The 17,120-nt window shown below is 39.0% G+C and overlaps 1 protein-coding gene across 2 annotated transcripts in view; it reads right to left on the bottom strand.

Annotated features, from left to right (window-relative positions):
- Positions 1-17,120, bottom strand: part of CELF2 (CUGBP Elav-like family member 2) — a 550,656-nt gene that overhangs the window by 304,938 nt on the left and 228,598 nt on the right. For both annotated transcript variants that reach the window (XM_054287543.1, XM_054287539.1), the window contains one exon: positions 4,081-4,116. Coding sequence is in view for 1 of the 2 variants with exons in the window: in XM_054287539.1 (XP_054143514.1) it covers positions 4,081-4,116 (36 nt within the window). In the remaining variant the exon portion in view is untranslated. The remainder of the gene's footprint in view (positions 1-4,080; positions 4,117-17,120) is intronic.

Below are 17,120 nucleotides of genomic sequence, written 5' to 3'. Positions count from 1 at the left end.
GTTGCAGGTTAACATTTTTCAAAAGCACCAAAGTGACTTCAGTACTTAAATTCTATTTGCAAAATGCTGTAGATACCTGAGAACAGAAGTCTCTGCAGTAAATGGAACTGAGACATTATCAAAGAAATTTATGGAATGGTGGGGAATAAAACCCCAACTCAAGAGGGCCAAAGTTTGTACCCTACTCCAGACCACAGGTTTAAAATATATTAAGTTTGTTGATGACTAAAATTCAAGGATAAGCCAAAGATTTACATTTCCATTTTGAACATCCTTGCTTGTTTTAACACCAATGTTTCCACTGCAGATTTCCTCCCACAGTTCTAAAAAAATTTCTAAATGATAATTTTAAGATGGCCTTCACCTCAAAATACAAGATTCCCTGAGTTTTGCTCAAGATTTAAGCAGGTGATTCAGTGATATTTCTACAAAGTTTTCCATTAAAAATATATATGCAAATTATTAGCTTGACTTTTCCCCCTTATTTTAACAGCTTAGTGGAGGAAGTGGCCGTTTAAACTTTACTCCCCCCTTGAGTGAAATGAAAAATTGAACCACTACATAAAAGCAGAAAAGTAGCCCAGATTTTCCTTCTGTTAATACTAACCTAGTATTAAGCAAATAAATAATCCATGCGGTTAGCCTATATTTAAAATATTTGATCTTCTTTAAATATAAAGTAACTTTCACAGAAACAAACAGAAGTGGCTGGAGACTGAAATCATTCCTTTGAAACCGAAGCTGGGTATTTTCTCCTTTAAGCTCCAAACATCATCTCCCTCATGCCCAGAGGGCTTCACACTGTGCTCCAGGACTCCATTCACTCCCTGCTCCCCTCCACTGCTGAGCCCAGGAAAGGCTGGTTGCAAGCTTAGATTCCCCAAGATTTCAGAAGTTTATCTCCATTCATTAATTGAATTTTTTTATTATTTTTTATGGTGAATTTCTCAAGTTAAACTGTATTTTTCCTAATACTTTTAGTTTGTTCTGTTATTGCAGGTACTGACTACGTAATGTAGAGAGCAAACACATTTGAAACACAGCTGCCATAGCAGCTATAGAGCATCTAAAAGGAAAAAAAAATAGGCCAGACCTTTATTAAATTTTAAAAGTATGCCTTCGCTACACTCTTGTAAAGATCCAAATAGGGTATTCAAATCTCTAGAGATCACCAGTATAATTTCTTTATCATGTTCCATTTAAAATTTAATTATGTAGTCTACAACAAGAAGTATCTGAGTACTTTAAATAGGTCATGCAATGAACAACTTAATATTATTGTAAAGTTTTCCTTGTGAAGATCTCTTCTTTGATGTGCTGTTGCACACAGAAAGCCTTTCTTCGAAAAAACAATATACATTCATAGCTATAATAATGTCATTTAATATAAAAATTGTAAAGCTTCTTTATCACATTTAAAGTCTGAATTTTCAATTCATTCTCTAGCCTGAGCTTCCTGAAATAATCAGAAATAACTGGTAAATTGGGACTGACACAATATAATTGTACTGAATATTTTTATATCTTTCTACAGGCAAAGTTAATCTATTATCTTTCCTACTAAATGATGTCCAGCAACTCACATTTTTCTATTTTTCCCTATCAGTGATACACATACTTCAGTGGCAAGAGGAAGGGTGATTTCTTCTTCCTTTAAATATAATCATTAGAGAACCATCATCAGTATTTAATGGAAAATGAATATATTAAAAAGCCACATTTACCAAGACACTCTGTTATATTTTTTTTTAAATGCACATATGCAACCTCTCTTGGTTACTACTGAGATAAGAAAATATTCAAAATATACTCCTCTGTACTTCTGACTAATTACAGAGCATTATGGGAATGAATCCCTAATTCCTTTAAGTGAACTATGAAAAAATCAGAAGAGGCTTTTGAGGCTTTTTTTAAATGACAACAACAACAACAATAAATAATTAATGCCACCAGTGCCTAAACTTTCTTGACAGCCAGACAAAATATTCCAAGTACAGAAACATCTGTTCACACTTACACCACTTGCAGTGAAAACCCTTTCACCAGGTTTGCGAGTGCATGGAAATGATTTGAACAATCCTGGCCACAAATATATCCAAGAGCAATCACTGCTCTGGGAAAAGGCATTGTGTTTGCCTGGACAAAGGAGAGTTGGGTTTCTGGTGCTACAGGGGACTTGCTGTGCCCCGCTGGCCAAAATACAGGGATGGGAATCCCAGCAATGATGGAAAAGTGGTTATTAATTAATTAATTTTGTCATTTCAAGGTGCAACACCTGAAATTTTATATGTTGCAAAGTGGTTTCAGGGTGAAGGTGGAAGAAGATGTGGGGAAATTAGACTATTTCACTCTTATGAATTAATAATAGCAAAATGAGTCACTTGATGTTTGAAAAAAGAACAAAAAATATTAGATTACTACATCACAACATAAGATTAAAAACCCCAAGGAGCTTAGAGAAATTCAGGAACAGGTGAATCCTGGAGAAGACTGGAGGACAAGCCAACCTGTGCCTAGCTGGAAACGTTTTAAATCATGACAAGATCATTTGGTTTAATATTTATAACACAATTACAATGCCTTGTGCACATTGCTGGCATAATCTGATTTTTCTTGTGACATCTTACTGCAGTTGAAATTAAAGCCTTGTGGTAATAATTCAAAAAGCACATTTAGACAATCATTAATGGCAAGTACGAAACGGGATGTTTATTCAAGCACTTATGTGTCTCATTTTAACCTTAATTTGAAGTGGAATTCATTTCTGCAGTGTAAGGACTCCATGTTTCCAGTATATTAGTCCCATAATACCTCACCAAGTGCAGTGAAACTGGATTTTTTTTTCTTGTTTTGGTATGTGTGTGTGTATGAAGAAATGCTATTATTTTGCAAGGAAGATGAACAAAATCTTTGATATCTGGTAGGCCTGATCACTGGTCAGCTCTTCAAACACATGGCAAAATTTCATGAGAATATTTTCTTACACAAGCACGGAGGCCAAGTGACAGTAAGCCATAAAAAGATATGCATCTATTAAATGAACAAATCATATAAACTGCATAAATTGGTACACACAGAACAAAGGGGTACATTACACAGGGAAAACTCACCATATGTAGTGAAAATATACTTTTTTATAGCTTTTCAATATAAAAAAGTCAACAAATATACACCACACACCCTCTAAAGAAAGGCAGATATTTTTTTTCTGCCTTAGAATCAGAAGCATCTTGCACATATTATCATGCCTAAAGAAAACTGCCTTCCTGTTGAAATATTCCTTTTACATTATATGTTGTTTGAACTACAACACTGCTTTAATCAGAGGATAGCAAAACCCCCCAAAAGCATAACCCCACTAAAACCCCTTGCACCTCAGAGGGCAAAACCAGTGGCAGAAGGTACAAGAGGACTGAGAGCATCTTTTTTTAACTCACCAGGCATCGCTGACAGATTACCATATCAGATTTTCTTGTTTCCCTTCTCTCCACCCTTTTCTCTATCTGCATGATTACAGCATTTTATTGCATTCTCTAACAATATGTAGACAGGCCTCTCTTCAAAAATCTCTACAGCAGCCTGGGAGTCTTGTCTACTTCTATTATTTTATGAAAAGGTTTCTCAGCATAGAAGAATTTGGTCTAAGCTGCTTTCCTGCTTTCCAAATGAAAATGCCTTAAGATAACAGTTTTTTTTTTTTCCCCTCCTACCTCCAAGTTCCCCTCCTCTCATCCCTCAGGTGAGATGTAAAGCAAAAGCCAAACCACCTGCCATGGGTATAATTGCACAGCTGGAAGGAAGCCACAGCTGGGATTTTTCTCATCAGGTGCACAACTGTGCTGAGCCTCAAAGCAACTTCAACCCGTCGCTTTAAGCTGTGTGGGCTTGGCTGTGCCAGTATTTCAGTGTCATTTGCCTGTCTGTGGCATGCAGGGAGCGTTCTCCTCCCTGCACACCCAGTTCTCAGTATCCCAGCAGTTTTCCCTGGGAAAAGGATCATGTTCTGCCTCCAAAGGTCGCGCTTCTTTCAGCACCTTCCAGACATTGACACACAGATGCGGTTCAGAGCAACTCGCTTACCTTGGTAACGTTCCAGACAACTCTGTGGTGGTCTCTCTGAAAGACAAAAAGGGAGGAAAACTTAGTTTGTGTTTTAAACAGCTATAAAATTTTTAAGATGCCTTTGTAGTGCTTGTGTTTTATAGGAGTGCAGACACACATCCACAGCTCCGTGCGCGAGCGCGTCACTGGCGGGTGCGGTGCCCCCCTGATCGCACACAAAAGAATGTGAAAAAGCAGACGATGGAGTGTGAGCTAAGGATCTATCAGAATCGAGTTCTCCGTGGTACAATTACTCATTTTTTTTAGGCATAAAATTATCACTATTTCAAATGCCAGCACTGCATGATCGTACATAGACAAAACGTAGCACTGGGCCAATTTTCCAGTGGAAAATGTTCCCTTTTATTTCAGTGCCGCAGCAAAAGCAAGGCATTAGACAGTTCTACAAGCAGGTTATGCACTGAGAAAATACCACGTTAATGTTAAATCTTCTTATGCTGGTCCTAAACAACAGCTATTTTCCACATATGTGACTTTTTGTCCAATTTACTTGTCTGAAACCCTTTTGTGGGTGTGCAATTTGTTTGAGGGAAGCTGAGTGTGAGAGAGTGAAAGTGGGCTAATGTAGTGGTGTGTCACAATTAAGTACAATTAAATGCATTACCATTACCTATGTACACAGGCCTTAAAATACATCCCAGATTTGTCACCACTGCATGTCCTTGTTTCCCCCCCCAGCAAATTTGCCTAGACCTTATCCAAGAATCAGGAAAACAGCTGGAAAGCTCCATTTCTCATTTCTCTCCCATACATAGGACCTTAAAAAAACAGCAAGAAGGCTTAAGAGGCTTCATTGTCTTAGACTTGACCAGATGCCCATCTCATTCCACAGTGTTCTTGTCCAGTTACAAAATTTATATCCAATATACAAATTTTCTGCATGAAGGGTAACTGGTTAGTTCATACCCTGCTTGCTTCAGCTGAGATAGAAACTGCAAAATTTCACAGCTGTAGATGGAACTTAGGGTACGGAACAATTCTCAACACAATATTTTATTATTTACAGCAGAGAAAATCCTTCCATCCACTTTTACAGTTGGAGGGGAATCTTTTTTTGTAAGGGGAGGTGGTAGTAATTAAGACAGGTCCCAAAATCTTCCTTGCCTAAACAATTTTCAAAACTACAGACCTAATGATCTCTTTGTAGTGAAACAGCCCTATGTATTTTTGTTACAAGAGTATGAACCTTATATATACAGATTGAACCCCAAAGGCTAATTTATTTATTAATCCAAAGGAAAAACAATAAAGAAATAAAATTTTGAAGGCTCTTCTACAGTTTCCCCATGTTCTGAAGTCACTTTTCTTGATAGGGCAACTACAGAGTTAGTATATTAAAACCATAATAATTCAGAGCTCCTCTTCAGGAGATCTTTCTAGATTTTTCTAGTGCTTTTTGGCACTACATGAACTGTGAGTAGCTATAAGGGTCTAATTTTTTTTAATTACAATTTTTTAATTACAATTTTTTTAAATTTATTGGACATCCCACAGGGACACCAGGGTTTTTCCTTCATGGTTGCACTGACAGTTGCAGCCTCCATTACAATGTCAGAGGAAGTGAAATGGTCCCTCTAAACATGCACAGCTTTGCATTTTCAGAGCCTCTGTCTCCAAGCTGTGCAGTTTACTGGGCACAGAAGGTTGCCTTAAACCTCCCAGTGCTTTGCTTCAAAAGGCACAGATCAGAACTGTGCTCAGTGGTTGCAAAGAAGATTAAGGAAGAAATAAAAAATGGCTCACACCCTTTTCTTGCATGCACCATTCAGCAACAGTCCAGCAGATATTTAATCCCCCTCAGAAAAAAACAGTTCCCACCCCACCTAAGGCAGACAGGTACATATTTAGCAGGTGTCTATGATGAACAAAGCCCATGAATATAAATGACATCAAAGGTGAGAGCCAGGAGAAAGAGCAAGTGAATGCAAAGAGATAAGAAAGAAAAATTAGAGTAGAGCAATACAGACTCCATTTCTATGGAGTTATTTGATACAGCTGTACATTTTAGATATTTTATTTTTATTAAACTCCTGGTATCACGCCATCTTATTTTCCAAGCCCTACTCATGACTTATACACTTCAAAGAATTAGTATGATATTTTTTTGTAACCTATCAAAGAACCAAATCACTAAATTTGGTTCCAACAGTCAGGACATTTCCCCCTTTCACTGTTAATCCCAGGCATCCTCTCTTTTCACTGAAATACTTTTTTTTTTTTTGAAGGAAAGAACCTGGATCTGGATATCTCTTTGTTTCTTCTTCTAAAGGGGCTCCGAAGCCGTTACGTTATCCATTACTGTTCCAATAACAGAATGTCACAAACCTTATTGCTGTAGGGTATGGCAGCACATTTTATAAAATAGCAGTTGCTCATCCAGCTTAAAGAGAAAACCAGGCACATCACAGGTGGGTGCTGCAGGAAGCACCAAGAAGCAGAATCATGTAGGTTTAAAAGAGGATGTTAAAACTGCAACCACGCTCTCAGTTTCTGAGCAGAGCAGTGAGTGATTGGTGCATCTAAATTTCTAAAGATTTTCATTCTTGTTAAATAACTCTCTCTACAAGGGACGTTAGCATTGTGGAAACAATTATTAAATAGTCGATGCAGCGGTAAAAAATCTGAATGCGATCAGAATGTTAAACAAAGACACTGCAGGTCTTTAACATGCATTTTTAATGTAATTAATTTTGTTGCGAATTTCACATTTGGTCAGATCAAATTCCGTTTTTGGGCAAAAATATGTAAGGTGATGGTTTTTGAAATACAGATCCAACTCAAATAAAACTCAAAGTCACAAGTAAAAGTCTGATTAGGTCCTAACTATCCAAAGATTTCACTGCTTCTCATCAACTCAGTAAACACTTCTACCATAAAAACAAAGTAACCCCACGTTAGACTATGAAACTAAAAATATTATTTCCCAGAAAACAAACACAATTATCCCCACCATGCCATTGAAAATAAATGATACATGGACTGCTGAAGATGGTTAATGTCCATGGTAAGTGCTCCTATAAATATCAGGAATTGAAACACCACTCTATAAATATATTTCATGGGAGTTTAAAAAAGAAAATCTTTTGGAGCAAATTACTCATCAAGAAAACCCTTAAAGTTTGTTTAAAGATAATAGATACTCATTCTGTAGTCATTCAAGAAACTGAAACTAGACTTGCACAGCCAATTTTCAGACCCCTAGTACTCCCCAATGACACACACAATAAATATAACTCACAATTTACTGTATCTACAGGAAGCAAAAAAATCTTGGATGAAAACAAGAAGATAATACTCAAAGGGAGAATGAATATAAGATCATGTATTTTTACAGCCTGCTAGAGATATGAAAGGATGACCTTGAAAAAGAGTGAGGATGGAAATTTGAAGGGTTTGTCAGAGCTGCCCTGAATTCCACTGAATTCGGCTCCAATGCAAATGGGATGAGCTGATGCTCAACAGTGATAAGGCAAGGAGAGGACCTGGCTGAAGAGTCTGGAAAAGCTGTGATGAGGAAGGTGGCATTATGGAAGAGCAGGGCAGCATTTCCTGGAAGGTCACTTACAATTTCTAAGCAATTTGTGTTCAGCTGCAAAGGAGAGATTTGGGACAACACGATCTGTACGCATGGAAGATGTTGAAACCAGGACGGTTGGATGGGAGGTCTGCACCCCAAAATTCTGCACCCTCCCATGGGGTCTTGCAAAGAAGCAAAGTTACAAATTGCTTCTGAGACCCTTGAGGAGCTTTGTCCCACTGCAGGAGCTCTGCACTCTCGGGAGGACCATGCAGCTCTTCTCAAAGCCCAGAGAGCCAGTGTGGGTGAACCAAGCACCGCACACGCATTTTGTCATTTCTCTCTGCAGGCTGAGAAATCCTGCCCGTAGGATTGGAGTAGGATGTATACCAAAGCAGAAAAGTATAAATATTTTAGTCAAAACCTTACAGTGAAGTGGAAGTGGGAAGATCTGCATAAAGATCAGCAAACAGACTTTACTGCCTAATAGTTCTGTTTAAAAAGAGTTGTTCAGAAAAACTCTTCATAATATCTGGAAAGTGTTGTGTTTATATTAAATGTTTTGTTCACTGAGAAATCATATGGTGCTCTGCTCTCTGAGGCTGACTGGCAGCTGTTGTTACCCACCTACATGCAGGATTTGGCACAAAACAGCTCTGAAGTTTGAAACTGCAACATTTTGCAGTTTGCCCAGAGAAGATGTGGCTGCCCCATCCCTGGAAGTGATGACAAGGCCAGACTGGATGGGCCTTGGAGCAACCTGGTCTAATGGAAGGTGTCCTTACCCATGGCAGGAGGCTTGGAATGAGATGATCTTTTAGGTCCCTTCCAACCCAACCCATTTGTTGATTTTTGCTGTGTTTGTGCAGCAATGTAAACTGAGGCACAAGAGACAGGGCAGGTTTTAAAGGGCAGCTGAGGTCATCTGGGCTAAACGCACTCCAGTAACCTGAGCGAGTACTGAGTTCAAACCATACAAGTCAAGACTATACTTTGAAATCTTCTTTTAGTTCTGCAGGATCATGACCCTTAGTGATTCGGAAGCTTTAGGTCTCCACTGAGAACAATTTTTGCTCTGCAAAGGAAAGCATATGGATTCTAGCTAAGCAATCTGTCAGGGTGCTGGGGAAGATGCAAAAAAAGGCAGCAACACTTTCCTGCAATGGTGTTACCGTTCTTCCATCTCACACTTTGGGGAGAGGATAAAGCCCGCCTACGGCACACAAGGCACATGAGGACAAGGGCGAAGCTGGAGAAGGGATCTGCATGGTGTGCTAACACAAATGCAGCTCAGATGCAAGCAGAAAAGGCCCAGGATGCAGAATAGTTTGGAAAGAGAGGTGCCCTAGCCCTGAGGTGTTGGTTTTAGGCTTCAGAACCAGCAGTCAGCATTTCAAGGAGGGCTAAAAGGTCCTGTCCTCTCCAGGACAGGTGAACATGGCCCCTTGGATTCCCTGGGATGTACAGGAGCAGTAACTCCCATTGCTTGTGCTCATTTTCCTTAAAGCACAAAAAACCTCAGGTTAAACTGGTATTTCTGATTTGGGTGAAACATTCAACCCTTCACTAAACAGAGTCCTACCACTGACACAAGCATTGATCTTACTGGATGGGATATATTTGTAAACAGAAAAAAGCACACATCGAAGAAAAATTATGTATTTTGGATGATCCCTTGAAAAGTTCGAGGTTTTTTTCCCAGGAATATCCATTGGGCATAACTGGATAATGCCGGAGTGCTGATGTACATAACACATTGCAATACTGTAGATAACTAGGAAGTTCTACCTTGAAATATTTCCAAATATTTCATAACCATAAGTTGCTCTTTGCTTTGGCCCAGGGGAAAATCGGACTTGCCAGAACAAACAACTCACCTGATGCTTCTGACCACCTTTTCCTGGCTCTGCTTGTTCACTGACACTGCACCATCCACTGAGCAACACAAGAAAATTGAGGTGGAGAAGGCTCCAAAGTTTGTTGTCGAACAACACCCCTCAACCAGACCACCAATAAAGCTTTTTTAATTGTAGGGTCCACAATTGCAGACACATTCTCTGCTCCTAGACATGCATCAGCAATGGGAAAAAAGACAGCCACTAATTGCCAGTATAAAGCAGAACTAAAGAAAAGTTTACAAAGGGATAAGAAGGATTTTCCACTCAAAGCAGGGGAGAACAGCTGAAGAGGAACTTTAAATTAACTTAAAAGAAGGTTGTATCAGGAGGAACATAATTACTTTCTTGGAGTTTCACCAAGACTTGGGAGTCAATGCCTCTACTCTTGCAGAATGGTGCAGTGGGATTTTTAATGACCACAAATGGTCAGGACATTGATTTTACATTCCAGGTGAAAAATGGCACCTCCAAAGACACATTGTTGTCTCTGCTCTTCCTAAAAATCACATTGGGGACTGCATCTGCCTTGACTTGGAAGAATTAATAGTGTGTATTGAAATACCATTGTGAGACACAAGATATTTCACTGGTCTTAAACTGGATAGTTTCTCAGATTTGTTAGTGTGCAGTAACATTAACTGGCAACATTTGGATAAAATATAGTGTTTAAATTCTCGATTCAGTTTTGCTATGATTAATTTAATAGGTTTCAGGGAAGCCTGTTTTTTCTGTGTCACATGCCCTTTACATATCTTTTTTGGTAGAATTGTTCCCTATGTCCATGATACATCAAAATGGTCAAAAGCAATTTAATCTTCTAAAACCCTTAAACTATTAAAAATTATCAAGATTTCAAACAGATACTTCTGTAAGTATTTTATCTTTCACACAGTAATCAGCAAATAAATACAATGCCATGTTATATCTTCACACTGAGCTTAACTACCTAACAAGGATCACACATTTGCAGCAGAAATTCTGCATAAACAGTCTCTGAATGTGCTATTTAAGTACAAGCTAAATACTCTTTTTTTAGGAAGTGATGTAACAAGTTCATATGTAAAATTCTATTTCTATGCAATGTGACATTCTGCAAGATTAGCTTACTGAGATAAAGGACATGAACAAACATGCTTGTTGTTTTCTCCCATGATTATTTTTAAAAGCCGCATTTTTCAGTACTCTAAATTTGCTACTTCTGATTTTTTTTTTATTCCTCCTTAGGTATGAGGAAAGAAATCTCTACGTAGTCAGTGATAAACACCTGCCATGAAAACAGTCCAAGTCCAGTGTACATCCTGTGTACAAATAATACCCCAAATTAAATCTGCCTTCATACTTTATACATTTTAACAAAACCTTAAGTTTTGATTTACCCTTCACCCCAACATCTTTAAAGACAGCAATATTATAACTTACAAGTCAAAGCATAATTCAGGCCAAATTCTCACTCCTTTCAATTTCACTACCACTCTCAGCTAATATTTTGGCCCCTTGTCTAACTACCCACCAAGGACATCACATGAAACCTCTCTCGTACAATTTTGCTCTGCTATTAATGAGCAAGATAGAAATTAATTAAGTGGGAGAGACACAGCAGTGTCCATTTGAGAGACTGGTAATGGGGGCACGGATTGGATGCAATTCAGCCAGGGTCATGAGGGAGAAATGCCAGGGCATGGAGAGGAAATGGAGATCCCTTTCTGGCGCTTTGCTCCAAGGTCAGACCCTGCCTTTGCGGATGTGGCTGTTGCTATGTGTTTTCTCAGGCAAGTGGAGAATTTTGAAAGTTAAGAAAGCTTGGAAATGAAGAAAGAAAGCACTGTGGGTAGAGGATTTGTGTCTCCAGGACACAGCAAGCAGCAGGAAGAACATGGGGAGAATCCACCATGGTACCAACTCCAACACCCTCGCCCTGTTAGTACAGGAAGGGAAAGAAGTGATGCACAGGCAACTGCCTCAGGGAGCTCAGCAGGAGGAACATACCCTCTGTCTCTCTCCAAAATGCGAAGAAAGATCATCCAAAACAGAGCAGATGTTCCTCCCCATATGCTCATTGAACCTGCTGTAATCTCCCAGGGTAGGAAATCTTACACGTTTGGTACTTGCCTGACCTGTAGCTCGTGCTACCCTGCCACTGGTGCAGTGTTACTTTGCCACCATCCCTTCTCACTGTGCCAAGGAAAGGAGAGGAATCACACCCAAAGTCTCAGCAGGAACTTTGGGTCAAACTTAGTTGTACAAATATAGAACTGCAGGAGAATTCTGGGCCATGTGCTAATTGTACAGAAGAATTATGGAGCCATAAAATGGTTTGGGCTGGAAGATCATCCCTTGGGCAGGGAACCTTTTATTAGACCAGGCTGCTCAAAGCCCCATTTAACCTGGCTTTGGACTTTTCCAGGGATGGGGCAGCCACAGTTTCTCTGGGCAGCCTGTGCCAGGGCCTCACCACCCTCATGGGGAAGAATTTCTTCCTAATATCTGATATAAATCTACCCTCTTCAGTTTAAATCTGCTAACCCTTCTGTCAGAACACTCCCCAGTGAAGAGTCCCTCCATCTCTTTCTTGTAGATCCTTTCTGGCGCTGGAAGGCGCTTGGGGCAGCAGGGAACCTTCTCTTCTCCAGGCTGAGCAACCCCAGAAGTCATACACGCACAAGGTTGCATGAGATGTATGCAAAAAGACATAGAAATTGTTCAAGTTCTATAGCCTAGATTCATTTCTTCATTTCTGACATGTGGTACAGGGCTTCAGTAAGTTTCTTCAGATATTTAAGACTTTGTCATACCTCTGTAGGGTGAGAGGCCCAGTTATGTGTACAATTCACACAAATCGCTTTATGATGAGACATTGGTTGGGTCAAATGTTGATGTCTTCAGTGATGAATGCCAAAAAGAAAAAGCCACCCTAACAACTGTTTTCTGTTAAATGCCCACACCTCACTCTTCCTGCCCGTATTTCCCTCACAAATGTCACAATGTCAACAGTTCAAAACTTTGGTGTTCCCTGATGTCAGATGTTTTCACTAATATACACAAACTTCAAGCCACTCAAAAAGTTTGGAGGCTTTATTTAAACTTATTTCAGAGAAGTAACTTGATTCTCTGCCAAGAAATGCCAGGCTTGGAAATGACATCTCATCCTGGTCTCAAAATACTTTACTGGAGCTAAACAACTTGGATACTTCAGCTATTATGTATTCAGATAGTTACTCATTTTCTTGGCCAGTGCAGGCTGGGCTGAGATGGGCATTTGGGGATCTCTGAAGTTTTGTGACTTCTAGAACAAAGTGAGATGCTAAGTATAGGTACCTTGGAAGAACCAGCATAAGTTAGGAAAGGGATGGTCTTGTTTGCCCATTTCAGTATGCAAAGATATAGGAATGGCATTGGCAACTACCAGGGGCAAAAAACACAAACAAAGCCAAACAGATTTAAAAAAAACACCACAATCAATAAAAACCTCCCCAAAACAACAACCCCACTGAAAATCCCACAAATCTCTTTTCATGCACCTGCTGAAATGGTTAGTTCCTTTTTGTAGTTGTTAATCAAGGGTAAATTTACTTCTTAGCTCCTTTTTGTCCTGAGAACTCCTCCTTGTAATATAAAATACAATGGTGCCAGGTTGAAACATGGGATGCAATAGGAAAAATGCAGAAAGGACTCTGAACAGGCCTGCCAGCCAGGAGTCTGTGTCCCATTAGCTGCAGTTCAAAACAGTCCTCATACTATTTCCATAAATACTGTGGTATCTCCTGGAGTATCTCAGCACAAACTGCAACAGATGTTGGATGCTATTATTTCTTCATTCCTGCTCATTTGTTGTTCATCTGTTATTTTTTGCCACTTTTTTTTCCCTCTTGCCACCTGTCCTCCCACAAATCAGAAATGTTAAAAACAACACAGTCAACTTTTGTTCTTATTGGTGCATCTACCACTGCCCAAAATTAACGGGAGAGGGAAAGAAAAGAGATTAAGATCTAACTCCCTGTTTAATTTCTGACCGTAAAAGGATGGGTAGAGTTTATTTTTGACAAGTCTAACCAGAGAGAATAAATCTGCTAAGTTGTCCACCTCAGAAAATGGAAGCACACAAGTGCTATTGTTCTCTAACAAGTTCTAAATAATATTACTGAACAATATAGCAATAGTGTTGTGAAATTACAATATAAAGTGTTTTAAAGTGTGAGTTACCCATGATATAAATCTACAAGCAAGCCCTTTTCTCCCCAGCCACATCCAAACGCAAAGATGTTAAGATAGTTCTTTAATGGCAAAAACTATTAGACTGCAATATGTAGCAGGTTCATCTATTAATCATCAGACCATTTATGTTCTGTAATTCTACCACAGTTAAATAACATGGACTACTAAGTACCTGAATCGGCTATTAGCAACCATTCCTGCTCATTAAAACTCACTTATTTAGACTTTAGCAATGGTAAATGTAACCAGCCCTGGAGGAGTGTCACAGTGCTTGGAAATGGCACATTAAGCTTCATTTACCCAGCTACACTCCAAGGCAGAGGGGGAAGGGAAAAATACAGTGACGGTCCGTAACAAAGCTCAGAAGCTTTTTGAAGCTGCATTAAGAAAATGGCAAATCTTACAAAGAGAGCCATAAAGATTCCTCAAGTACAACAGTTAGGCAAGGAGCTATTTATCATGGTTTGTTGAAAAGACTCCTACGTTTGATACTATTGGACTGTGAGAGATGATTATTAAATGTAATTACAGAAATAGCACAGAAATAATAGTTTATTGCAGAGCATAAGCAACACTGTATTAACAAAGAGGAGTGGGGAACATGTTCAGCATTTGCAATGGTATCATTAGCTTTTCTGGGAACACATACACAAATGTATACACATTTGATTCCATGTTGGCTTCTACTAACCAGAATTATCCTTCAAGAATTTCTGATCTGGGTCAATGAATCCGTCTATCTCTGGAGTGAGGAAACGGGAGCCAAAGTGGATTTCTATTTGGGTGTCAGCTTTTATTCCTTTCCTACTTAACACAGATTTATTAAAAAACAATCACAGCCTGCTGTCAGGAAATGCTGCTTGCATTTGCTTATTAGCAGCCCCGTAATAGATACATTTTTGCTACAGTGCTGCCATTTGAAGTGAATGATTTATTTAGAACATGCCAGTTATCACGAGATTCTCCACGCAGTAAAACAACAAATTTTGATTTCTTATTGCTACCTGCAGGAATGAGTTTAATTTCTATTACACTAACACCTCAGCATGTTTTTTTGTGTACCCAGCCATCAATTTTACCTTTTCTTTTTGCTGTGAAGTGATTCCACCCAATTTCTTTTCATTCTTGAATATATCTGCCACTCACTTCTTGTGCATTATTGTCCATCTTGGTGAAGCCCCTTTTATTAAAACCATACAGTTCTTTCAGAAAGCTGATTTGGGATAGGTATCCACACTTTTCCCAAATGACAAAGAAAAACAAACTTAAAAGCGCAGCTTCTTACAGCTGGGACTGTGGTTTGTGCCAGCAAGCAGGGCAAAAAACCCAACCCTATCTCAGCAGTTCAAAAGCTCCTTTCTGGCCCACCAAGTTTTAGGCTAAATTAACTCTGCTACTGGCCCAAGACTGAAATATTTTGCATAACTCCATTTTGGAAAGAAGGCATTCAGTGACAGATGGGCTTTATTTATTTTTGGGTAAAAGGAACAGCTTAACACAGGTTGGGAACATGGGAGAGCATCCTGGCACATCAAGACAAAGGCTGAAAGCATCTGACGTACTAAGGAGATGCAGAAACGATCATCACAGGATCATGCACACGTTCATTGATAACGTGGTGCACACTGACCCCTGCTCCTTCAGCAAGGATCTGTTTTGGAGCAGGAAATGCAGCCAGTAGTTTTGAAGCTCAGCAGCTTCCTTTAAGCATCTGTACTCCCTCTTTAGTTGGCTGTATAATGACAGCTTGATGTTTTACTGGGAGGCTGCACTCAAAGACCGGAGCTGCGAACACTCAGCTGAAAGAGAGAGGTGAGGCTGTAAATCAGGTGCAAGAGAAGAAATCAGAGTCTACCTTTAGGCATTCCCATTTCTGGGTTTTGTTCAAAGCAGCGTTTTCACATTTTCTAAAGGCTCATGGGTTACATTTTCAAGGGGTTTGAACCTAAAAACTTGTGGATAGACTGTTAACAAAGATTTCCAACCATGCTGCAGAATCCTTGGGAGCTCGGTATTGCTTATATTGAAATGCTTAAGAAAAAAAAAAAATCCCTCTAACCATCTCTCTGCATCAGGAGATACACAAAGGCATTTGGGAAAGTCTCCCCTGGTCCTACACATCACTGGTGTAAAAGGAAACAAGTTTTCCTTTTGAAGGTTTTTGATTCCTTTGTAACAGACAAATCATTGCTGCAGCACTTTCCAGCTGACAATTATCTTGCCACAATAGCTGTAAAAAATAAAATAAAATCAACATGGATGGAATTTGAAGTAGAAGACCTAAATTATACTTAACTATATTCATAAAACTGCACCTCTGCTCAAAGTTGCTCTGCACACTACACATATGCCAGGATCTCTTAATCTGCTGCTGATGTGCTGCATATTGCAGTCGTGTGCAATTACAGTTAGCTATAATTAAGAACAATTACTACTTTTATTTCTCCACTTGTTCTTTAAAAAGCACAGTTGTAATAAAACTTCCCCCCCCTTTTTTTTTAAAGGTGAATATAATTATGCATCCCTATAACATCTCAAATAATTAGTTTCTTCTGGAACAATTTTCATTCTAACTGTCAGATCTGCCATCTATAGTCAATAGAACACATTGTAAAAAAATTCTATTATTAACCTTTTTTCACCCCATAAATCTGCAAAAGAATTTGAAGAAATTGAGGAATTCATTGCTTAAACATTGAAAGACCAAATGCAACTAACTCCCCTTCCCCAGCAATACCTTCTTAATCATGCAGAAGCATTATTATTATTATTATTGTGCTAGCTAACTATAATAATAATAAATTAAAGCTGGATATAAAAGGTATTTGGCACCTCTCTATATTTTATAGGCTACTTTCCAGCCCTATTCTCATAAAAGAATCTCTCTACTGTATCTTTGTTTAGAATCTTCCCGTGATTACTAACCATGCAGACTGTAGGGAAAAGTAATTAAGTTTAATAGAAGCCACCCTCATTTTTGAAGCTGCCCTCAATTTAAGCCATAGAAGGAGAGTAATTAAATTTAATGCGTGCCACAGCTTTTAAATGAAGATATGGCATGTAAAATTCTCTCACTCTGTAACGCGTCTTTTCCGAACACTGCAAAATAAGTGTTGTGATGCAAAGATAGCAAACTACAACCACCAAGTGATGTTGAGCTTTCTTTTTCTACTGGCCATCTCTTCCAAAGGGAGAGGAACAGCTAATTATTATTTGTGTAGATTAAGAACAATGTAACCTAAATTGCAGGAATTGGGAAGCCTGCAGTGGTTTACCCATCCTTTGCCCACATTATCTGCTTTGATTAACTTTAGATGAAACTTGCAGCAGGGCCCACCTTTTACATGTTTTTAACAGATGTAACAGGTTTT

This window comes from Melozone crissalis, unplaced genomic scaffold (assembly GCF_028551555.1).
Source record: "Melozone crissalis strain CALT ecotype California unplaced genomic scaffold, PUWL_Pcris_2 ptg000059l_1, whole genome shotgun sequence".
Classification (NCBI taxonomy): Eukaryota; Metazoa; Chordata; class Aves; order Passeriformes; family Passerellidae; genus Melozone; species Melozone crissalis.
Note: the sequence above shows the minus strand (reverse complement) of the source record. Positions and strands in the feature narration are given on the sequence as shown.